We start from the raw sequence: 23,551 nt of genomic DNA, 5'->3' as shown, positions 1-23,551 counted from the left end.
AAAAAGGGGCTCTGCATCCCAAGATAGTTCCACACCCTCTGATAGAGAGCCCCAGACCACACAGGCTCAGAAGAGTTTGGGCTCTGGCTTCTGCTTTCAGGACATTTATTTTTCACCAGCAAATTCTACCTCCTTATCTCTTTCACACAGATGAGTCCCAAGCATGTTCTCTCTTTGTATTATCAAAACAGCCCACAAAGCCAAACCGGTTTGGCTCAGTGGATGGAGCGTCGGCCTGTGGACTGAAAAGTCCCAGGTTCGATTCTGGTCAAGGGCACGTACCTTGGTTGCGGGCACATCCCCAGTGGGGGGTGTGCAGGAGGCGGCTGGTCGATGTTTCTCTCTCATCGATGTTTCTAGCTCTCTATCCCTCTCCCTTCCTCTCTGTAAAAAAATCAATAAAATATATTAAAAAAAAAAAAACAGCCCACAAACATCTAGCAACTTACAGCCCGTGCTATGTTTAGGGCCTGAGATTTGGGGTTGGATGTGGGCTTCCTATTTGTGGAGTCATCTCTTCCAGAGTCGTTCAGTGTCCTCCAGGTAACATCTCAGAGGGTCGCCTGAGGCCACTGGAGCACCAGACTTAGAGGTTTCTCCCAGGATTCTTCAGATGGCAGATCTTTCCCACTCCAGCCTGCCAGGCATACCCTGCCTGGGCCTCCTGGCTCAAGAGATAAAATGAAAAAATGGTAACTCCCAACAGCTGGTTCAAGAGATACCAGTCGGGAGGGAACAGGAGAGAAGTAACTTGTCAGGGAGCTCACAAGAGAAGCAGAAGGAAACGCCACTATTTATAGATTCTTAAGCCAACAAAAGTACCTCCATTATTTTTTTGTCTGGAAGACAGATTCAGAGAGGAAGCCCCAAGCAACAGTTCAAGACAGACACTTCCTGTGGCCAAGTGGATAAGGGCAGCCTGCATCCATGGGACAGGGTGAGCCACGCCAACTCTCCATGGGGCTTGCTGGACTGTCAGTGGCCCCACCATCACTGTGTGTTTTCATGAAAGGAAGTAGGATGGTGGTGGAGGTGACGGGTGGCGTGACTATGTTGAGGAGTGGTAATGGGTGCTGTAGTGGAGGTGGTGATGCGGGTGGGGCTATGCAGTAGCAACAGAGTAGGTTGTGGCAGTAAGTTTGTGGTCATAATTGATGGTGGTAAGATGGTGAGAATGGCTAACATGGATTTATAGTCTTGTCCCAGGATCATATGCGTAGAAAATAGGAGTAGAGGTGAGCAAGATTCTGGATTTTATTCATTGCTTCAGGATTGGGACAAGAAAAGGGGTCAACAATGAGAACAAGCACTGCTCTTATTATTAACAACAATAATAATCAGTTTCATTTAATGGGACTTATGTGTCTGACCCTAAGCTAAGTGTATTACAGTAGTCCCCCCATCAATGTTTTCACTTTTGTGGTTTCAGTTACCATGGTCAACTGTGATCTGGAAATATTAAATGTAAAATTCCAGCAGTAAACAATCCTTACGTTTTAGGTTGTGGGCCACTCTGAGCAGCATGATGAAATCCCACACAGTGCGCTTCCTGGGATGTGAAGCATCCCCTCGTCCAGTGTACTCATGGCATATGCTACCCACCCCTTAGTCACTTAGTAGCCATCTCGGTTCTCAGAGAGACTTTTGTGGTATCACAGTGCTTGCATGCAACTAACCCTTATTTTACTTACGAATGGCCCCAAACCACTCACATAACTTTTATTACAGTATATTATTATAATTGTTCTATTTTATTATTGTTACTGTTCATTTCTAATTGTGACAAATTTATAAATTAAACTTTATCATGTGTGTATGTATAGGAAAAATATAGTATATAGCAGCAATTTTCAACCTTTTTCATCACATGGCACATATAAACTAATTATAAAATTCTGTGGCACACCAAAAATATATTTTTTGCCGATCTAACAAAAATTAGGTATAATTTTTGTTTATTCACACTGGACGGCTATTGTTGTGCTGGCTGTTTTCACTTTTTTCTTTGACAATTTAAGGGGAAAGAGGTCAATGCCCCTGACTAAACAGTCAGGTTTTGCACATTTAAAAAATTCTTATTGCACACCGGTTGAAAATTTCTGGTATTCTATAGGATTTTGTACTATTTGCAGTTTCAAGCATCCACTGGCGTCTTGGCATGTATCCCCTAGGGATAAGGGGGTGGGGAGGACTACTGTATATATATATACATACATATATATCACTTTATTTCATCTCCACAACCCTGCAAGGAGGAGTGACCACTCTAAGGAAGAGAAAATTGAGGGTCATAGTAGTTAAGTTATTTGCCTTAGCAAACTAGTAAGTTGAGCCAAGAATTTTTGAACCCTGGTCTTGCTGACTCCTGAGTCTCTGCTTTTACTTACTTGTCACAATTGCCTAGTCTCCGTGTTTTCTCTCTTTCCACACAGCCCTGGGGATCAAGAGCTGCGACTTCCAGGCAGCAAGAAACAATGAGGAGCACCATACCAAGGACATCAGCTCCAGGCGCCTAGTTGTGAGGAGGGGACAGCCCTTCACCATCAGGCTGCACTTCCGGGCTCCAGTCCATGCATATCTGCCTGCCCTAAAAAAGGTGGCTTTCATTGCACAAACTGGTGAGTGGAGCAGGCCTGGGCCCCTTTGGCAGCAGGACTGGAGGGTTCTTTCCCATCACCCACTCAGGGAACTAAGGGACAAATGACCTACATGGTACCTGGACCTCAAGAAGTTTTGCCCACCCAGCAGGGCTGTTGTGAAGAGAAGATAATGTACACAATAAGTCTTGTTTAATATGATTCAGAAGTTGCTTCGCAGCATTATCACTAGGGGGTTCCTTTTAGTTGCAAATATAATATCAGTTCTGTAGAAAAGCCTGAAGGGGATCTAATCCCTGCTGAATATCATATTTAATTGTTACTATTTATTGGATCTGTACCACATGTCAGATATTCGGCCAAGGGATTAACATGCAATATCTCATTAAGACCTCACATTGACACCCGGAAGCAGGTATTATTACCATGCCCATTTCATAGACTATAAAATGTCTAAATGTAGGTCCATGGGCACAAGAGAACTTGAGTGCTCCCATCATCTTCTATTGCCTTCCATTAATGGATGGGCCTCTTATTCTCCTCCCAAACTAATTTTTTAACTGCTCCAACTTTGTTATACTTGACTCTATTACTCAGTTGTGACCAAGTGGTCCCAATGACACATTCGTCTGGTCATTTGTGACTGCAGGAGAGCAGCCTTCCAAGGCCAACAGGACCCAAGCCACCTTCCCAATTTCCAGTCTGGGGAACCGGAAGAGTTGGAGTGCGGTGGTGGAGGAGAGAGATGCCCAGTCCTGGACCATCTCTGTGACCACGCCCTCCGATGCGGTCATTGGGCACTACTCACTCCTGCTGCAGGTCTCACGCAGGAAGCCACACCTCCTAGGCCAGTTCACCTTGCTCTTTAACCCCTGGGTTCGAGGTAAGTTTGGACTTGGGTCAGCCTGGCCTGCACAGGGTCCTCAAGGTACAGGATGGGTGCAGCTCAGGCAGGGAGCGCCTGCCCCAGTCCCCAGTGGACAACTCCCTCTGAGGGCAGCACCAGCACTCGTTCTTGGGGAGTCTGCTTCCTAGATGAATGGCCTCTCAGATCCAGAGTCCTGTTTTGGTGTCACCCTGGGCAGAAGCAGCCTGGGGCTCCCCACTGAAAGCAAAGGCTCATCTCACCACCAAACTCTGGCGTTGGCTCAGGCTATTTGGTCATAGGAGATACGAGTCAGAGATGACCCCGGGAGAGCTGCTCTTTATTGTAAAAGGGCAAGAACTTAGGGATAAGCTGCTCTGTTACCTCCCTGCCCTCCCATAGACTATCTCTAGGTGAATCCAGGTTTTGTGAAAACAGGTTTATATAATTTGGGGAACCCTCTTTTAAAAAAAGAGAATACAAAATTTTGAATTGCTAAGGTCCCTCCTAGGGCCTGAAGGGGGTCTGTGCTAGTGAGGGGCCCCAAAGCTTCAGTTCCATCAGCCTCACAGTAAATCTGTCCTGCTTCTCTCCACTTGTTTCTTCTGTTCTTACTACTGAAGACTGCTGGGTTCTCTCCATACTGAGGCCTGGAAATATCCCACTTGCGCCTCAAATTCCAGGGCTGGCCTCCTGTAGCTCAGCGCCCAATGGGTGGGCTTTCCTGCTGCCCAACCAGCGGCCACCTCTGGCAAAGATCAGCCCAGGCTGTTGGAGCTATTTCCTCTAGAAGAGCTCATCGGTATTTGGCCCCAACAGGAGCCAACAGGGCATCTATTCTTCTGACTATTGAGTCTGTCTTTCCTTCCCCCGCCCCTCTGGGATAAAGCAAGTTTTGTTTAGGTAGGGAAAAAGAAGGAGGCCAGGGCAAGGGCAAAGCTGTGAAGGAAGTGAAGAGTATGTGTCCCAGCAGATGTGGGCCAATTTGAGAGTGAGTTTGCTGTCTTCGCGTTTAAAATCTGCTACCACCCACCTTAATACTTTGGTCTCCCTGAAGGGGCCTCCTTACAAGGCAGGGATGGGAAATGGGAGGAAATTTGAAGAAATCTTCCCAGGTTCCTGCAGCCCCATCTCTAGTTCCTGACTCCCTCTTCATGTAGCACCTGAATCCCCACTGGCTCCCTATTTCTACTTCTCTAGTCTCCAATCCCCCTTCCTTCCTCAGTTCAAGGCTCTCTTTGTGCTTAGCAGGGTGGATAGGTGGAATAATGGATAGGAACTAACATCTAGTCATGGTTGGCTTGTAGGGACAGCCTGTGTGTGTGTGTAGGTGTGTGTGTAGGTGTGTGTGTAGGTGTGTGTGTAGGTGTGTGTGTAGGTGTGTGTGTAGGTATGTGTAGGTGTAGGTGTCTGTGTGTGTGTGGGGGTGGGTGGGTGTGTGTGTGTGTGGGTGTGTGTAGGTATGTGTGTGTAGGGGTGTGTGTGTGTGTGTGTAGGTGTGTGTGTGGGTGTGGGTGTGTGTAGGTGTGTGTGTGTGTGTGTGTGTGTGTGTAGGTGTGTGTGTGTAGGGGTGTGTGTGTGTGTGGGTGGGTGGGTGTGTGGGTGTGTGTAGGTATGTGTGTGTAGGTGTGTGTGTGTCTGTGTGTGTGTGTGTGTGTGTCTGTGTGTGTAGGTGCATGTGTCCATCTGAGCAGGAGTGTATTGTTTGCTCTGCTCACTGCGAGGTGAGTAAGAGATTTTCAGAGATTGTCTGGGACTCAGTCTCATCCTGGATACCTGGGGATGGGGCTTTCCTAAATTCCAAAGGGAATTTTACATCCTAGAATGAAAGTCAGAGCCATATTCATAAGCAGGGAACTTATCAAAGGGAGGCTGCACCCAAGCAGAGGACAGGAGCATAGTGCTACCTGAGCTCTGATCAGGTATTTCCCAGAGCCCTGCAACCCGGGCCAAACACTTCAGTTTGAAGTGACTTCCAAAGAAGGGGTGTCCAGCTGACTTCATAGAATGTACTTGGGATAGAGGAACAGGAGTCGAGGGCTCCTTGGGCATATGCTCTGATTTTAGGGCTTCCTGATGGCTAATATCCTACCCTTCTGTTGCTTTGAGCACCCCCACCCCAGATGGATGCCTGGCGGGGGGGTTGGAAATCTTTTTCTCCTGCTTGTCCCCAGGAACCAGTCTAATACCCCCCCCCCCCCGCGACTTCACCCCCAGCACCAGGTGCAGAGAGACACTTGGGAAGCAGAGCAGATCCCCCAGCACTCCCGGCTTCCCAGAGTGGGCAGTGGACTCTTCAAAGCCCCCATCCTCCTTCCCAGCCCAACCCTTGGATGCGGACAGCAGGAGGGGCACCAACAAGAGACCGTGGGAGTCCTAGACCTCCTTGGACACCCGCAGGCAGAAAGCCAATGCTCTGTCTTTCTCTTTGCCAGCCCCACTGCTCCCTCTCACCCTGTCTTGCCAAATGCTGCTCTTCCCTTCTGCTCCCCCCGTCAACCTATGTTGTATTGTTTTTTTCTAAACACTATTTTGTTTAAATTGAACTTGGGAGAGAGATATAACAGGCCCACTGGGAAGCTCCCTGGGCTGCTGGCACATTCTCTTGGGATGGTAGCACTCGGGTTGCACATGTCTCTGGGAACGAGTAGGATTTTTAGGGTTGGCTTGTTCCTGGCTGACCATGAAGGCCACCTTGGCTGACACAGAAAGTCTGCCCCCTGCCCCCTCTCTCCACCAGACAGGAGGCCAGGTCCCAGAGGGGGCAGTGAAAAGAGGAAGTCCTCCCTCAGTCCTCATTAAGCCCAGAGCTGAAGGGGAGACGTACAGTCCAAACTGACCTGGGCAGGGAGGGCCAGAGGCCAGGATGTGGAGAGCAGGCCTAGCACCCCACAGGCCCTCATTCCTGCCTGCCTCTCCCCAGAGGATGCTGTGTTCCTGGAGAATGAGGCTCAACGCTGTGAGTACTTGTTGAACCAGAACGGCCTCATCTACCTGGGCACGGCTGACTGCATCCAGGAAGAGTCCTGGGACTTTGGCCAGGTACAGGGGCCTCTGGGGAAGGTGAAGGGACAGTGCTTGCCCCGTAACCGTTAGTGCTCAGGCCAGACAGAGATGGCAGGCCCAAAAGCAACATGTTTAGGACATTTCAGCCATGTTGAACCTCTCTTTCCCCAGGGCCATATCAGACCACCCTCCACAGGTCCCAGAGTTATCTTCTTAAAGATCACACCAACCAAAGCCCTCTGTTAAACTCCCACTGTCTACAGGATATAAACCCAGCCCCTGAACGACACACAGACCCTTCACAGACAGGCCACCGCTTTCCTTTCTCCGAGAGCCGCCCGTGCTCCAGCTCCCGACCAGCCAGCCCCTGAATGTCCCCCCCGCCCCCCATTGCAATAGCTTCCCTTCGTTATCACCTGGGAAGCTCCTACCCATCTGTTAAGACCCTCTGAAAGCTTCCTCAGCCCCAAAGGCAGAGTGAATCTCTACTGTGCTCGCTGCTCTGCGTTGGCATCCCTCCTAGAGCCCTGGCCACGTTGCTGAGACCTGTAGTCTAAGTGGCTAGGGTCCCCCTCCGCTGCTCACTGTGGGCTTTGCAAGAGCAGGAGCTGCCTTGGTATCCTCTGCACGTGGGTCGGTGCTAGCAGGAGCGGTAGGAGTGCACTAAATGGATAAAGATAGAAATGAAAGGAAACAACACAGCCCTGGTCTTCAAGCATTCACACCTTATCGGGGGAGTCGAATAACAGAACAGGCAAAGGATTGGACTGCCAGGCACCGGGACCAAGGGGCACGGGGCGGAAGGGGGGGGGGAGGGGGGAGACAAGGCAAGGGAGGACGGAGGGAAGCCTGAGTCTAAGAGAAGGACAAGGTGATGGGGCTGAATTGTGGGATGGAGACCCTTCATCACTGCTCTGTGTGGTCCTTACAGTTTGAGGGGGATGTCTTGGATCTCAGCCTGGACTTGCTGAGCATGGACGAGCAGGTGGAGGAGTGGGGCAACCCTGCGCATGTGGCCCGCATTTTGGGCGCGGTGGTGAGTGCGAGGAGGGGAAGCGGGAGCCCTCTAACAGAGCTGCCCCCCCCCCCCCTACGGCCCTGAGTACCTTCAAAACACAAATAGTCCCTCTTCCCAGGGAGTGGGGGATAGTCCCTGGAGAAGGGCATGAGTGCGGAGGGGAGGACAGTAGCAGCCACAGGGGGAGAAAAACAAAGGGAGGTACCATCCTCCAGGACAAGCCAGCGAGGACTCAACCTGGCCTGGGTGTCCTCAGAGCACCCCTCCCCCAGCCCAAACTGGAGGCCCAGGCCTCTGGAAGGCAGGGAGTGGGGTCCATCTTACTCAGCGGCTAAGGTGGCCAGAGGGACTTGTTTTTTTTGTTTGTTTGTTTTTGTTTTTGTTTTTTTTAAAATATATTTTATTGATTTTTTACAGAGAGGAAGGGAGAGGGACAGAGAGTCAGAAACATCCATGGGAGAGAAACATCAATCAGCTGCCTCCTGCACACCTCCTACTGGGGATGTGCCCGCAACCACAGTACATGCCCTTGACCGGAATCGAACCTGGGACCTTTCAGTTCACAGGCCGACGCTCTATCATCCACTGAGCCAAACCAGTTAGGGCGGGACTTGTTTTTATTTGTAAATTATTCCCAAGGACACGCAGACCATGATGGCAGCTTGCTGCTTTCCTGTTGTTCCTCAAAGTCCTTTCACAGAGTGATGTGTCGCCACTTCCTCTGGTTCCACGGGGCTCCCCTCTGAAGATGTGGTGAGGGGCAGAGCCAGCCTGTGAGGAGGAGGAAGGGTAGGATAGGAGGGCCAACACCCTCCCAGGCATCAGGGCCGGCAAGTGAAGGAGCCGGGAACCCAGCCCCCAGTGGGGGGCGCTCTCACGCTGCTCTGTGGCTTTCTTTGCCAGTGTGGTCGCAAACTCCTGGCTTCTAGGGGACTTGTTAAAGAGGTGGATTCCTGCCCCAGCCGGCAAGGCTCTGTGGTTGAGAGTGGACCTATGCACCAGGAGGTGCCATTTCCAGTCAGGGCACATGCTGGGTTGCAGGCTTGATCCCCAGTAGGGGGCGTGCAGGAGACAGCTGATCAATGATTCTCATCATTGATTTGCTATCTCCCTCTCTCCCTCCCTTCCTTTCTGAAATCAATTTAAAATAAATTAAAAAAAAATCGGTTCCTGGACTCCTCCCAGCGCCCCCCCACCCCCACCCCAAATATTATAACCCAGTGAGCTAGTGCGGAATTTGCAGGTTTAACATGGTCCAGGTAATTCTGATGCAGATGGACTGTTCACCACCCTTGGAAAACTGCGATGAGCCCTCCTCACTCCCCACCCCACTTTACCCTCTCACCCTCACCTCACCCGCTCACCGCCACCCCACGCCACCCCACCCCGGAAGCTGACCATCCTGGGACTCACGTAACAGCCACGTGTTTCCCCAAACAGCTGCATGCTCTCAAGGAGAAGAGTGTCCTGCCCACCCCGCAGACCCAGGCTGCCCAGGAGGGGGCCTTGCTGAGCAAGCGCAGGGGCAGCGCGCCCGTCCTGCGGCAGTGGTGCACGGGCCGGGGGCGGCCTGTGTACGAGGGCCAGGCCTGGGTGCTGGCCGCTGTTGCTTGCACAGGTACGGATCGGGCTCACCTTGACCACCGTACAGAGTAGAGTGTCTTCCTGTCGGGTTGCCCGGTGGCCCCCCTGTGGGAGAGACGTCTCCAAAAGCAGGTACTGCCCCACCAGCCGCCTTCCCTCCCCTCCATCGCATCCATAGCGGGCGCAGGGGCACCCTCTGGCCAAGAACGCAGTATTTGCTCAGGGCGGCTCCTCCTGACCAGCTTCTGCTCCGGTTCCCGCTCGGCCAAGTTGGGCCCATCTGGGGAACTCTGCGCCCAAACTCACTTTCACCCGAAACTCCCGCTGCCGCTCCCCCAGTAGAGCGAGCCTGCAGCGCTCCGTGGGCTCCGCCTGCCGGGTGGCTTGTGTGCACCGCATTTCCTGGCCTTTCGAGGTCCTGTGCCGGCTGTCAGTTCTAACTTCCCGTGCATGTGCCCCTCGTCGTTCCACGCCGTCACCTGGCATTTAAGACACTGCCTGCCCAGAAGAGACCCTGAAAACACTAGCCGTACCCCAACACCCACCAGGCCCTGTGGCCCCTCTGACTCTGCCCCTTCCACGCAGTGCTTCGAAGTCTGGGGATCCCTGCGCGCGTCGTGACCACGTTCTCCTCCGCCCAGGGCACTGGCGGGGGCCTGCTGGTGGACGAGTACTACACCGAGGAGGGCCTGCAGAACGGAGAGGGCCAGCGAGGCCGGATCTGGTGAGCAGCCCAAGGGGATGAAGTCTCGGACTGGAAGGGCTCCAAACCTGGGCCCCAGCCCCATGGGAACCCACCACCCCGAGTGGCCCAGGCTCTGAGAGGAGGCAGGACGCTGAGGGTCAGTCGTGGCGTGCACGCTCCTTCCTGGTGTTACGGCCACTTTTACACAGCAACTCCCATCCCCATGGCAACAGCAACTGCTATTTCTAGAACCTCCTCCAGACTCTTTCTGGCACTTAAATTGCTCTTTTGCAACCTTCAGGATCTTCCAGACTTCCACAGAGTGCTGGATGACCCGGCCTGATTTGCCCCCGGGTTACGGTGGATGGCAGACTCTGTACCCAAGTGCTCCTAAGGGAGGTGCAGGTAAAACCTGAGGGGGCGGGGGGGGGGGGGGGGGGGGGTCAGGACCACCCTGGGCTGCACAGAGTGCCTGGGCTGAAGGAGTCCCTTGGAGAGGAAACAGGAACAACAGGTGGTCCAAAAGGGGTTTGCATTCCCTAAAGCAAGAAGAGTGGAGAGAATGGTAGTGGCTGGCAGAATGCCGACCTGTTGCCAGGGGGCTCAAGGGGACAAAGGTGTCAGCCATCTCAGCCCCGGGCTGTGGGGAGACGCGCCCCACCTCAGAGCAGCAGGTGAGAGAGCTGGGCCTCGGTGAAAGGCAGAGGGCCTGAAGGGAGCTGGTAGATTTGCGGGTCAGGGGCTTGTCATGGGGTTTCTGAGATTCTGGGTATGGATGAAGAGGGAATCAAAATAGGTTCAAGCTCATAGAAGGAGTCTGGATTTAAGCTCAGGAAAGGTCTTTAGGATCCATAAAAAGATGGTTCTTCCTTCCCCAGCAACAGAACAGTGACCTATTCCTATCACATCCATAGCACAGCTGGCTTAGGAACGCCTGTGTACTATGTTTCTCTGGGGTTCTGCCTGTCCAGTTTCTGAGAGGGCTCCTGCCACCGACCATTACCAAAATTACTGTCACTAAACATTGTTTCACCTCTGCACGCCCTCTTAGAAACCCTGCTTAGTGCCCATCTCTGACCTTAATCCCCGGGGAGGGAAAATAGGGTCTAGGATGGGAACTGAGGTTATGGAGCTCTGACCCAAGCAGAGGTCTGGGTGTGGCTCCTCTTGCCCACTGACCTTTCTCTCCCTTAGTCCTGAAGGCCTGTGATCTGGTCCCGGTCAGAGCGGTCAAGGAGGGGATCCTGGGGCTGACCCCCGCAGTAGCAGACATGTTTGCCTCAGTAAACGCCTCCTGCGTGGTCTGGAAGTGCTGTGAGGATGGGACACTGGCGCTGACCAACTCCAACACTAAGTATGTGGGCAGCAACATCAGCACCAAAGGTGTGGGCAATGACCGCTGTGAGGACATCACTCAGAACTACAAGTACCCTGAAGGTACTGGCCAGGGGAGGGCCCCGGGCTCCTCAGCTCCTGAAATAGCAAAGAGGGGGGATGCAGGCCGTGGAGAGTTGCGGTTCTTTCCCCACCATATTTCTCGTATTGACCTATGAGAAATATATGTCAATATGACATTTGACATTTGGGGCCAGGGAACGCTTGGTTGTGAGGGGCTGTACAGCATTCCTGACCTCTCCCCACCAGATGCCAACACCCCTCCATCACCAATCACCACCACCACCCGTTGTGACAAACAAAAGTGTCCCCAGTCCTAACCGGTTTGGCTCAGTGGTTAGAGCGTCAGCCTGCGGACTGAAGGGTCCCAAGTTCAATTCCGGTCAAGGGCATGTACCTTGGTTGCAGGCACATCCCCAGTATGGAGGTGTGCAGGAGGCAGCTGATTGATGTTTCTCTCTCATTGATGTTTCTAACTCTCTATCCCTCTCCCTTCCTCTCTGTAAAAAATCAATAAAATATATTTAAAAAAAAAAAAGTGTCCCCAGACATACCCAAATGTCTCCTGAGGGGCAAAATTGCCCCCAATTTTGCTACAAAACAACACACTTAATACTAAACCCAGCTGCCAAAAGATGTTGTTCTTCCTCTCCCCTGCTTATCCAATCCCTCTTAACCTGTTCCTCCCTCCATATTAGTTAATGGCACCGCTGTCTACCTATTTGTTCCGATAATAAGGCCTGCACTCTTGTCTTTTCCCCTTCACTGCCCCACATTACTCTCACATTTGTCTCCTCATCTCCTTCCCCATTGCCTATAGGTAACCCAGGGCCTTGTCATCTCTTGTCCACAATATTCCAATGGTCGCCTAACTGGACCCCCTGCCTGCAGTCTCTTCATCATTATTCCATTTCCAAACTTTCCATTTCCAGAATGAGCTTTCTAAGACTTGTGTCTCTCTCAGTATAATTATCTTACACCCTTGCTCCAGAACATTCCATGGCCCCCATTGCCCTGGGAATAAGTTCCAACTCCTTCACTGAGGGAAGATTCAAGTCTCTCCCAAACTGTCCTCAGAGACAGTGTGAATTGTCCAAAAGCTGGCTCTCCCAACTGTTCAAGGGGCAAATTCATGGCACTTGAAAAAGAGCTCGGTCCTTGAGTGACTTGGAAGGGACATGCTGTGTCTGTGCCGAACACAGACTTTAAAAAAAAAAAAAAAAAAAAAAAAGCTAAATATGCCCTTAGAGGTTTGCAAAGTTCTTGTGACTTTGGCATTTGAGCAGCCGTGGGTAAATAAATCTTAATCCTGGGCTTCTATTAGAAGGGCCTATGCCTGCTGGGTAAGAGGCCCGCTTTGTTTCTCCTGTTCTTCAGGATCTCTTCAAGAAAAAGAGGTGCTGGAGAGAGTCCAGAAAGAGAAACTGGAGCATGGGGAAGACAACAGCATCCATCCTCCCAGTCTCGAGACTGCGGATCCTCTGTACCTGTTCTTGGAAGCACCCAGCTCCCTACCCCTGAGAGGGGATGCCCAGTTCTCCGTGACCCTGGTGAACCCCAGTGACCAGGAGAAGGCTGTGCGGCTGGCAATTGGGGTGCAGGCCGTGTACTACAACGGCGTCCTGGCTGCTGAGCTCTGGAGGGAGAAGCTGCTCCTTACGCTCAGTGCCAACCTGGGTAACTCTCTATGGCCCTGCCAGATGCCCAGACACCCAGTTCCCACCCTGGGCAGACTGCAGCCATAAGGCTCCCCCTGCAGGTCTCAATGGGTGGCTTCTAGCTCCTGGTATTCTCTCTCTCTCTCTCTTTCTCTCTCTCTCTCTCTCTCTCTCTCTCTCTCTCTCTCTCTCTCTCCCTCTCTCCCTCTCTCTCTCTCTCTCTCTCTCTCTCTCTCTCTCTCTCTCTCTCTATATATATATATATATATATATATATATATATACACATATATATAGTTATTGTGCTTCACACAGAAAAAAAACACCCCACAATTCTGATTGCAGTAAGGTAAGTACACAGACCACAGCAGCAGTGTAAGAAGTGTTTGGCAAGGTAAACAGAATAGAATGGCAGGGAGCATTGCACCCAGACTGGAGCACAGGCTGCCTCCAAGTAAATCAAGCGGCTCTGGGTCCTAAAGGGTGAGCAGGACAGTGGTGGCCGGAAAAGTGAGTCATGGGCATTCCAGGCAGAGGAGCATGTGTGCAGGTTCTTCCTCTCAGAGATTCTTACTTAATTGGCCTGGGGTGGGGTCTGGGCATTGGTGTTTTTAAAACACTCCCCATGTTATTCTAGGGTTGAAATTTCCTGGACAAGAGCGGTTGTTCGCAAATGTTCCTACAATCAGAATCACCTGGGGAAATTTGATGTCAGCCTGCACCCCAGACCAATTAAATCAGAAATTCCATGGTTGGAGCCAAACATTTTTTAAAAAATTGTAATTCCTTGGGTGAGTTCAATGTGCAGGCATCTACATTATTGCAACAGTCTCCTAATCACCACCCCACTCTCCACTCTGTCATGTTCCCCTTCTAAGGGGGTGGGGAAGGGAGCGGAGCGGCGGGGGGGGGGGGGGGGGGAGAGCTGGATGAGGCCAGATCATGCAGGAGCTTGTAGGTCATGCTAAGCAGTTGAGTTTTGCTCTCTGCGCAGTGGGGAGCCAGGGGTCAATATGATTAGAAATTCATTCTTAAAAAAGAACTTTTGGGAGAATGGAATGGAAGGGGTCATATTAGAAATTGTGGTTCTCAATCTTGGATGCGCCTGGGGAACTGTAAAAATACTGATACCTGGGCCTCACCACCAAAGTCGGATAAAACTGATTTGAAGTATGGCCTGGCATTGGGATTGTTTTCTAAAGCTCCCCATATCATTCTAATGTGCATCCATTGTTGAGGAACTGGATTAGAAGTTAAAAGGTTTTTGTGATAATCAAGAAATGAAGAACAAACTAAACTATCAGCACTTCAAATGAAAACATATTAAGGAAGCTATAGATTGAACTTGTGAATATGTGTATGTATGTGTATGTGTGTGGGGAGGGGGTGGGGGTGCTTCCAGTTTGGGTGGGCCTCTACAATAGGGAAAATGGGGAAGGAAAGGTTTGGGAGGAAAGATGATGGGTTCTGTTTGTGGCATGTTGGGTCTGAAAGCCCGTGAGATGGCCAGTAGGCAGCAGGAAACCCATACCAGGTATTCAAGATAAAGGTCTGGGTTGGAGACCAGATCGTGGCATCAGTGAGCTCAAGGGGGCATGGAGGACTGTGAAAAGAGAGGGTGAGGAGGAAACACAGGCAACACCAGCATTGGGGGGCAGTTAGGGAAAGAGCGGAGAGTCAGGGAGACAGAGAAGTCAAAGACAGGAAGGCGGCACCCAGCAATGCAGCAGCGGGGCCATGAGACATCAAGGCTGAACAGCCTCTATGGCAGAGTGGTCTGACTCTGGGTTAGTTCCCTCGTTGGGGCATGTGCAAGAGGCAACCGATTGATGTTTCTCCCTCACATCGACGTCTTTCTCTCTCCCTTCCTCTCTCTCTCTAAAAATCAGTAAGAACATATCCTTGGGTGAGGAATTAAAAAAAATTTTAAAGAAGAGAGGTTGGGTGGTAGTCAGAGACACTGGGTAGAGGGAGGTTGGTTGTTTTTCTTTTAAGATGAGAGAAAGTGAAATCTGCTTACATGCTGAAGAAAATAATCAGAGAGCAAAAGACTGAAACCTCAGGGAAGATGGGTTTTACTTATTTATTTATTTTTTAATACATTTCTATTGATTTCAGAGAGAAGAAGGGAGAGAGAGAGAGAAACATTGATGTGAGAATCACCGATTGATTGCCTCTCCTACACAGATCGAACTCGCAACCTGGGCATGTGCCCTGACTGGGAATTAAACCGGTAACCTTTTGGTGCATGGGATGACTCTTAACCAACTGAGCCACACCAGCCATGGCTTTTATTGTTTTTATTTAAATTTTTTATTGTTGACACTATAGGAGATGTCTGCCATTTCCCCCACCCCCATGCCCTTTGCCCACCTCCACCCAGGGTGAGATGGGTTTTAATTGATGGTGCAACTCTTTGGGAAATGAGAGACAAGAAGAATAATTATAGCTCACATTTTGGGGCACTTATTAATGGCAAACATGGTGTGTCAAGTGTTATATGTGCATTGCCTCATTTATCCTCACAACCTAATGAGGCAGGAACCATTATTATCCCCACTTTACAGATGAGGAGACCGAGACACAGAGAGGTTAAATAATTTGCCCAAAGTTAAACAGCTAGGCACTGGTAGGGTCAGGATGGAGCATAGATTTTAAAAACGGAGGACTTGCCCTGACCGGTTTGGCTCAGTGGATAGAGCATCGGCCTGTGGACTGAAAGGTCCCAGGTTCGATTCCGGTCAAGGGCATGTACCTGGGTTGCGGGCACATCCCCAGTAGGGGGTGTGCAGGAGGCAGCTGATCGATGTTTCTCTCTCATCGATGTTTCTAGCTCTCTATCCCTCTTCCTTCCTCTCTGTAAAAAAATCAATAAAATATATTTAAAAATAAAAATAAAAACAGAGGACTTGACTTTCGCAGTGGGGACACGTCATCCCCCTTAGGGGAGCAGTGAGAGATAGGGTAGATGTCTATGTCTGTAGTTTGGGAATGGGAACATGAGCTTGAAAGAATTCCTCAAGGATGAAGGGTGGCTTTATTTTCTCTGCAAAGGGGAAAGAGAAGAAGCAGAGAATGGGAAGGAACTAAGTCAGCACATATTCAGTAACAATGTGCGGCAGGGTCTGAGATAAATACTTCATTTGCAGTATCTCATTTAACACAAGCCATCCCACCAGGCAGGTGTGACTATTAGACAAAGAAACTGAGGCCCAGAGAGCTTAACTTGTTCTAGCTCACAGGGACTGTGTCCACAACCCCAAGGAGGTGGTCTGCCAAAAGTGCTAGTGAGGGTGGTGATGGCGGTGACGGATGGGTTCTTGGATGAGTTCAAATTTGAAACTGCTGTGAGGAATGAGGCTCCTTTCTGGCTTCAGTGAGATCCCAACTCCTCTGCATTCTGTGTGTAACTATTGCTTGTCTCCGGGGCACGCGCGCTCAGCTTTTTGCACTGACTCGTCTGTCACGTATCTCAGTTAGGAGAATCACCACCGGCCTGTCCTTCTCCCATTTTGCGCGAAGCCCACCTGAGAACAGCTTCCTCAGACTTACCGCTGTGGCAACGCACTCAGAGTCCAGCCTCAGCTGCTTTGCTCAGGAAGACATCGCCATTGGTAGACCACGCCTTGCCATTGAGGTAAGCACCAGTCTTTCCCCAGATTGCTCTCATGCAATACTTACTGCTCAGGTCCCCGTTTCAGAAAGAATCAGAGGGCGTCACGCGTCAGTGCAGGTGACTGCTGCAGGATCACCAGAACGTGCTATGTTGAGAGCTCCTTGTTTTGAAAGAGATGGCTTCTTACATGTGCTATTCAGGTTTAAATCTTCCAGCTTCTTATGTGGTTAAGTAAAGATTGGTCCTCCCCAGTTGTAGCTTCCATAATTATAGAGATAATAATAATAGCAGGTGTTTATTTAGCACTTTATACATTGGCCAATGCATTTTCACTTCATTTCTTTTCATTCAAAAGCCCTGTGTGGTGGAACTGTTCCCATTATTCAGATGAGGAATCTCTCCTAGAGAGCAACATGCCCAAGATCATAATAATGGGACATTTTAGAGACTTATGGCTCTTGACCCAGTCATCCTTCCACATCTACCCTGGCCAAAATTAATGCAACTTGGTCCATGCCCTTAAAGAGGTTATAGTTGCGTAAGGGAGACACAATGTTGGTCTTCTATGTAAATGCTTTAATAGAGCCACAAAGTCACTACGGGATAAGTGAAGTAAAGGGGAGTAACTCCGATTAGTTTGAGGAAGACTTCGTGGAGAAGGTGGCATTTATACTTGGAACAATGGGCAAGCTTCCAATGCAGACGTGGGGAAGGCCCTTGCAAGTAGAAGAGGCCCAAAGGAGCCCGAGGGGTGTGCTGAGGATGGGAAAGCACCCAATATGGCTTGAATGTTGTTTAGTCAAGGGAAGAACAAGTAAGGTTGGAGAAGTGGGTTGGGGTCAGACCATGAAGGGCTCTGAATGCCAGCCGAAGCTTTATTCCAGAGACCATGGGAAACCCTCCACGGTCTCTAAGTGGAGGAGAGGCACCATCAGAGACGGTCTGTGATGGATCCGGTGTGAGGGTAAATGCAGGAAGACCAGGCAGAGGGGTAAAGAAGGCAGCTGTGGTGTTTGGGTCAGGATGGCAGAGATAGGAGGGTACAGGGAGGGTGCCCAGGAGGGGAAGGAGTACTGTGTCTCTTACCACAGATGCCAGAGGCAGCGGAGCAGTATCAGCCTCTTTCGGCCTCGGTCAGCATCCATAACTCCCTAGATGCTCCCATGAAGGACTGTGTGATCTCCATCTTCGGAAGGGGGCTCATTCACAGAGAGAGGAGCTACCGGTAAGAGACCACAAGCTTCTCATCCCACTGACACATCTCAACTGGTCAGAAACACTGGGCCCAAGGTTAATAACTGTCTTTTTGGTGTGTCCATGGAGACAGAGAAAACATGCCCTGAAGTAGAAATAAGGGGTTAGGGCCTATCTCATCCTAGGAGGACAGGAAGGTGGGAGGCCGTGTACTCCTTGGGCTCCCCCCTGACCCTGGTTGCTGCCCTGTCATGCCGGAAGAGCTTCAATATTGTTGGTGAGTGCAGGTGACAGGGTTAGGACTGGGTACTAGAGAACATCACGGGGAGGCTGCCTCTCGAAAACGGCATTCTACTAAAGCCCACCACAATTTTGAATTTTGTTTAAATAATCTCTTTTATCCCTACTCCCGTTCCAACCACACTTCATATCATTTTGTTAGTATGTGTAAAATGTGCACTATTGCCTCATGAGCCTCTATTTTTCTTTATTTTAGAGCGAGAGGGCGAGGGAGAGGGAAACATTGATGTGAGAGAGACATCGATCAATTGCCTCCCGCACATGCCCCAACCAGGGATTGAACCCACACCAGGGTATGTGCCCTGACTGGGAATCGAACTTGTGACCATTCAGTGCACAGGACAGCACTCCAACTAACTGAGCCACACTGGCCATGGCATGAGCTTATATTTTTAAATTGTATAAGTGATGTTATGTCTAATTCTTTTTCTTACTTTTCACTCAGATCTATGTTTTTAAGATCCATCCACATATATCCAGTCCATTGTTTCTGCTACATAATACACACTGCACATCCCCTGCTACCTACCACTCTACTTCACAGTGATGGTACCCAGAGTACCTCCAACTCTCAAACACCACACATAATGCTGCAATGAACATCTCCAGATGGCCCCTTATGTACTTGTTTGAAACTTTGGTGGGGGAGGAAAGGATATAGATGCCAGGAATAGAATTGCTGAGTCATAGGATGTGACCTGGTTTGACCAGGTACTATCAGCTTTGTTTGCAGAATGGCTGCAGAAGCCTCACTCCCTCCAGCACTCCATGACAGTTTCTATATTCCTACTATTCCTCCACTCATAGCAATACCCAACTTTCTCTTTTTCCCAGTCTAATGGAAATAAGGCACTATCTCATTATTGTTTTAACTCTTCGTGTGTTTATAAGCCTTTTCCATTTACTCCTGTCTATGGTCTTTGACCACTTTTCTCTTGGTGTTCCCACTTTTTTTCCTCGTTGATTTGTAGGAGTGGCCTGTAGAGTCTAGGTATTAGTCCCTTGTTGGTTTTAAATGCTGCAAATATCTTCTTTCATCATCTCTCCTCTCATTATGTCCACTACATCCTTCACTGAATAACACAGTATATACTTTAGAGTTCATGATGACTATTGTACCGTCCCTGAGGTCCCTGACAGGTTGTCTAGTATTGAACCACTGCCTCAGCTTCATGAAGCTCAATGAGTCATTCTTGCCAATAAGTTCGGATTTAACCAGACTTCTGTGGTCTTCCAGATCAATTGTGGGGCAAAGCTCCTCAAAGAAAACCTGTACCATTCCCTCAGTCACCATAAGGCCCACAGGCAGGCCAGGAGGCTGCTGATAAGGCTCCAACCACCACCTGTTGGCTATTGACATCTCAATGCACCTGCCATACCCACTGTGTTTAGCAGTGTGAGGGTCCCATAGTGATAGCTTTTCCAAACACACCCCAATACTGTTACAGAGACTGGGACCAGACTGAAGTCACAGATGATAAACCACAGATGCAGCTTGGAAGCCCTTAGAATAGGATTTCTCTTCTCACCCATGAAACTGCTCACCATAGGGCGGCTCCCGTCTTCTACCCCCTTAAAACCTCCTGTTTCAACAGCAAGGTACTTAGGTCACGATCCACCTCTTCAGGTAGGAAAGGATCAGAGTCACTGGGACCAGCAAAGCAACCAGCCTGGGACAGAACTAGCACCTGCCTTTTCCTTTATTTCAGATTAGGTCCCGTGCGACCTGGAAACACCTTGTGCACCCAATTCTGGTTCACACCGGTGAAGGTGGGGCTCCAGCGGCTCAATGTGGAAATGGACTGCAACATGTTCCAGAACCTAACCAACTACAGAAGTGTCACTGTGGTAGCCCCTGAACTTGCAGCTTAAACAAGCGGCTCCAGCATCATGGCCCCCACCATCCTCTTGTATCTATATGCTCTAAAACCAAATGGAAGGGAAACTTTGCTTACCAGACAAATGAATCTCCATTCAAGCTGAGCAGGAGGGTGACCAAGAACAAAACTAGATTCCCAGAAATCAACAGAAAAGACATCCATTTCTGTCATTCCAGCTTAAGGCAGCTGTGAAGACTAGTTGCCTTAGAAACTACTGGGCTTGGGTGATAAAAGGAGATCCTTAAAAAGGTACTCAGATGAGTACATTCAGATTTTTCTGGTTCAGGATTTTCATAACCACTTTAGTACTCACTAACACATTCATTCACTTACAGGAAAGGAAAAGAACTTAACATTTAAATCATATATTTTTTAAATTGCTAAAAATGGAATTTTTAGATAACCCTATTACATTGATCGGTGCTGTCCCTGACCATTATCCTTAAAGTCTCAAAGATGATTGAACAAAGTTATAAAATACAGAACATAGGGTCTAAGAGTAGAATGATCTTCTAGATTTAGCTATAGATAAGTTTTATGAGAGTTCTTTATGTATTAAGTATCCCACAATTAAAGTCTGATGTCAGTAACATGTATTTGGTCTAGTAATGTTAAAATTATTAAGTATATAGAAAATAGGCCCTGTAAGAAAGAATAAAAAAAACTGAACTCCCTTTGTACAAAGTAATGATTGTTTTGTTCACATTATTTTGTTGCTTTGGCACTTTCTCGGTTTGACTTTAGTTCTTTTTCTTTATGGCATTTGTTAAATATACAGAATGGCACTTTATAAAGGAAAATTAAAACTCTTGCCTTAGGAATTTCAACCCCAAGTACTCACTAGTGCTCAAAAGAATGGCTACTGTTGCTGTTTCTACCTAGAGACATCAGAAGGGCAGATGGGATGAATTACACCTACACAAGAAAAAGAATGGGCAGCAGAAGTTGCTGAGATCGCAGTATATACATAAGGCCCAAGTCAAGTCACCAGAATATGCAAAACTACAGGTTTACCTTGTTTCCAAGATATAATCTTCCAGGCTGATACAAAATTATAATTAAACTAGAGGCCCAGTGCACAAAAATTTGTGCACTCGGGGGGGGGGGGGGTCCCTCAGCCCAGCCTGTGCTTTCTCGCAGTCTGGGACCCCTTGGGGGATGACCACCTGCTGGCTTAGGCCCGATCCGGCAGTCAGACATCCCTCTGGCAGCCCGGGAGCCCTTGGGGGATGTCCATTTGCCAGCGGGGAGCAGGCCTAAGCTGCAGTTGGACATCCTTAGTGCTGCTGAGGAGGTGGGAGAGGCTCCCACCACGACTGCTGTACTGGCATCTGTCAGTCTGACTTGTGGCTGAGTAGAGCTCCCCCTGTGGGAGCGCACTGACCACCAGGGGGCAGCTCCTGCATTGAGCATCTGCCCCCTCATGGTCAGTGTGTGTCATAGTGACCAGTCATTCCCAGTTGTTCTGCTGTTAGGGTCAATTTGCATATTACCCTTTTATTATATAGGAGTGCCTGGCCAGCCTGGGTGAGGGACTGGTGGCTGTTTGCAGGCTGGCCACAGCCCCTTCAGTGTGGGGGTCCCCACTGGGGTGCCTGGTCAGCCTGGGTGAAGGCTGAGGGCCGTTTTCAGACTGGCCACACCCCCTTCAGGGTAGGGGGGTCCTGTTGGGGTGCCTGGCCAGTCTGGGTGAGTGGCTGATGGCAGTTTGCAGGCTGGCCAAGACCCCCCAGCGGGGACCCTCACCCCATGAGGGTGTGGCCAGCCTGGGTGAGGGGCTGATGGCTGTTTGCAGGCTGGCCACAACCCCCAGCCACCCAAGCTCCCAGTGGAGGCTGTCTGGAAGCAGGTATCTGGGATTTGTCTTCTATAATTGAAACTTTGTTGCCATGAGCGGAGACCTCAGTAGGCTCAGGGCTGGCGGGAAGCATGGCTTCCTCCATCGCCAGGGCAACTAAGCCTACTGCTTGCTCCAGCTCCGTGGCTGCCGGCCGTCATCTTGGTTGGGTTAATTTGCATATAGTCGCTCTGATTGGGCTGGTGGGCGTGACTTAGGGCATAACAAAGGTACAGTCAATTAGCATCTTTGTCTTTTATTAGTGTAGACTAGAGGCCCAATGCATGCAATTTGTGCACGGGGGGAGGGCATCCCTCAGCCCAGCCTGTGCTCTTGCAGTCCGGGAGCCCTCGGGGGATGTCTGGTTGCCGGCTTAGGTCCTCTTCCCATGGGGAGCGGGCCTAAGCCGGCAGTCGGACATCCTTAGCACAGCCGTGGAGGCAGGAGAGGCTCCCACCACTGCTGCTGCGCTCACCAGCCTTAAGCCTGGCTTCTGGCTGAGCAGCGCTCCCCCTATGGGAGTGTATTGACCACTAGGGGACAGCTCCTGCATTAAGCGTCTGCCCCCTGGTGGTCAGTGTGTGTCATAGCGAACGGTCATTCATGATTGGGTCCATTTGTATATTAGCCTTTTATTATATAGGACTAGAGACCCGGTGCATGAATTCGTGAATGGGTGGGGTCCCTCTGTGTGGCCTACAGGGATTAGGCCGAAACCTGCAGTCCAACGCTGCCTGCAGCTCCTACTGCCCCTCCCACTCATCCCGGCCCCACTGTGCCTGCCACAGGCTCGCGCCCAATCAGTCCTGATCGGGAGAGGCTCACGCTGCCACAGCAGTGCTTGCCAGTCATAAGCCCTGCATCTGGCGCCCTCCCAAGGGGAGTGGCCTGTGGGATCGGACTGAAACCGGCTCTCCAACATCCCCTGAGGGGTCCCAGATTGCAAGGATGTGCAGGCCAGGCTGAGGGACCCACCAATGCATGATGGGGCCGGGGAGGGACCGTGGGAGGGCTCCAGGGCATGTCCAGCCCATCTTGCTCAATCAGCCAGACCCCAGCAGCAAGCTAACCTACCGGTCGGAGCATCTGCCCCATGGTGGTCAGTGCACATCATAGCAACTGGTTGACTAGTTGACTGTCTGACCCCTGGTGGTCAGTGCAAGTCATAGCAAGCAGTTGAGCAGCCTTAGCATATCATAAGCATATTACGCTTTGATTGCTGTTTGGTCTATTTGCATATTACCCTTTTATTATATAGGTTGGTGATGATTTTGCAAAAGATTTAACTAAAGAGACACTTAACATTATATAAGCTTATACATTTAAAATTTTTTGGTTTATAAAAATTTTGTATTTAGCCCTGGCCGGTATGGCTTGGTTGGTTTGAAAGTCATCCTGTTCACCAAAGATGGTGGGTTCAATTACCAGTCAGGGCACGTACCCAAGTTCGATTGCTAGTTGGAGCATGTGCAGCAGGCAATATATCGATGTTTCTCTCTCTCTCTCTTTTTCTCCCTTCCTCTAAAAGATCAATTAAATTTTTTTTGCTTTTAATTTTGTATTTATATATGGGGACATGTAATATATAACAGAAAACAATACAGGTATGTATAAGAAAAACAAATCTGGTTCAACAAGGTTAACAAACTTAACAAATGAGCTCAATACCACAAAATAATTTTAGAGGCATGGAGTGACCTGTAATAATATTCAGAAGGACTTATAAGAATAATGATATTATATAACATGCTCAATTACTAAGAGGGGCTTTGGAGTCACTTTCTTTAAAGTCAAGTGTTCTGTTCTATGCATACTTCTGAACAGAATCAGATCTTCAGACTTTTAAGCCTAAAGGAAAGCAATGTTTTAGTTTCCACCTGTATTTCTGGTAGAAAGAAACTTTGGAGGAGTACTCA

General features: G+C 49.7%; 1 protein-coding gene across 4 annotated transcripts; it reads left to right on the top strand.

The window, feature by feature from the left end:
* The first annotated feature begins 668 nt into the window (after positions 1 to 668).
* Positions 669 to 20,486, top strand: EPB42 (erythrocyte membrane protein band 4.2). Of its 4 annotated transcripts, XM_036299084.1 has the most exons (13): positions 706 to 937; positions 2,433 to 2,618; positions 3,247 to 3,480; positions 6,386 to 6,504; positions 7,400 to 7,504; positions 8,927 to 9,104; positions 9,656 to 9,794; positions 10,057 to 10,160; positions 10,950 to 11,192; positions 12,528 to 12,827; positions 16,285 to 16,445; positions 17,516 to 17,649; positions 19,628 to 20,486. In XM_036299084.1, exons 1-13 carry the CDS (start codon positions 928 to 930, stop codon positions 19,788 to 19,790), a joined length of 2,076 nt encoding a protein of 691 aa, XP_036154977.1. In that variant the 5' UTR covers positions 706 to 927; the 3' UTR covers positions 19,791 to 20,486. The 4 variants fall into 4 exon arrangements, with proteins under 4 accessions (XP_036154995.1, XP_036154986.1, XP_036154977.1 ...); XM_036299102.1 differs by lacking the exons at positions 17,516 to 17,649; positions 19,628 to 20,486 and adding an exon at positions 13,446 to 13,599 and having other exon boundaries at positions 669 to 937; positions 16,285 to 16,385; XM_036299093.1 differs by lacking the exon at positions 12,528 to 12,827 and having other exon boundaries at positions 705 to 937.
* The last annotated feature ends 3,065 nt before the right edge of the window (positions 20,487 to 23,551 follow it).

The sequence above is a fragment of the Myotis myotis genome, unplaced genomic scaffold (assembly GCF_014108235.1).
Source record: "Myotis myotis isolate mMyoMyo1 unplaced genomic scaffold, mMyoMyo1.p scaffold_m19_p_1, whole genome shotgun sequence".
Classification (NCBI taxonomy): domain Eukaryota; kingdom Metazoa; phylum Chordata; class Mammalia; order Chiroptera; family Vespertilionidae; genus Myotis; species Myotis myotis.
The sequence above is the reverse complement of the archived record's forward strand: the minus strand, read 5'-3'. Positions and strand labels throughout refer to the sequence as shown.

What these genes read in the sequence shown, in the direction of transcription:
- EPB42 (XM_036299084.1), top strand. An exon ending in AGTCCTGGGACTTTGGCCAG is followed by an intron (nt 6,505 to 7,399) that starts GTACAGGGGCCT and finishes TGGTCCTTACAG; the next exon opens with TTTGAGGGGGATGTCTTGGA. An exon ending in TACGCTCAGTGCCAACCTGG is followed by an intron (nt 12,828 to 16,284) that starts GTAACTCTCTAT and finishes CACGTATCTCAG; the next exon opens with TTAGGAGAATCACCACCGGC.